Source organism: Monoraphidium neglectum, assembly GCF_000611645.1.
Source record: "Monoraphidium neglectum strain SAG 48.87 unplaced genomic scaffold scaffold03502, whole genome shotgun sequence".
Lineage (NCBI taxonomy): Eukaryota > Viridiplantae > Chlorophyta > Chlorophyceae > Sphaeropleales > Selenastraceae > Monoraphidium > Monoraphidium neglectum.
Window position 1 is genome coordinate 6,340 of NW_014010127.1, and position 586 is coordinate 6,925.

A 586-nucleotide genomic window follows, 5' to 3' on the forward strand; every position below is an offset into this window, starting at 1 on the left:
GGGTCCACTATCTCACGCATCCCCCTTCCATCCCCATTTCATCCCCCCCCCAAAAAAAACCCCAGGTCTTTGCGTTCTGTGTTGACGGCATTGCCATTGTCATCGGCTCCCTCCTGGGCTGCGCACCCCTGACAGTCTACATTGAGAGCGCCGCCGGCATCAAGGAGGGCGGCCGCACGGGCATCACCGCGCTCGTGGTGGCGCTGGGGTTCTTCGTGTCGCTCTTCCTGACGCCCCTCATCGCCTCCATCCCGCCCTACGCCACAGGCCCCGCCCTCGTGCTGGTGCGGCGCGGCATGCGCTAGAAACTTCCGCTCGCCTTATCTATGGAGCATGCCTTCGGCGCTGCGGGCGTGTTGCGCGAAGCGCTGCAGCCGCGGGCGCCGCTGGTTTGGCGCCGGGCGTCGGTGGCGGTGGCTGGCGCCTGCCGCCTGACACCGCGCTGCTCTGCTGCTCCGGGCTGCTTACAGACCAACACTTGCTCCACCCCTGATGCACCCCCTGCCCGCCCGGCCTTCCCTTTAAGACTTGCACATCACCAACACAGGCAGTATGCCCTGCATCCACTCTCCATGGTTTACCCCCC

The 586-nt window shown here is 65.7% G+C and overlaps 1 protein-coding gene across 1 annotated transcript in view; it reads left to right on the top strand.

Annotated features, from left to right (window-relative positions):
* The window catches only part of MNEG_12899 (putative MFS transporter, AGZA family, xanthine/uracil permease), a gene marked incomplete at both ends in the record, with an annotated part of 4,993 nt that extends 4,709 nt beyond the window's left edge, over positions 1-284 (top strand). The window contains one exon of the mRNA XM_014038630.1: positions 66-284. Coding sequence (XP_013894084.1) covers positions 66-284 — 219 coding nt within the window. The remainder of the gene's footprint in view (positions 1-65) is intronic.
* Between the last annotated feature and the right edge of the window lie 302 nt (positions 285-586).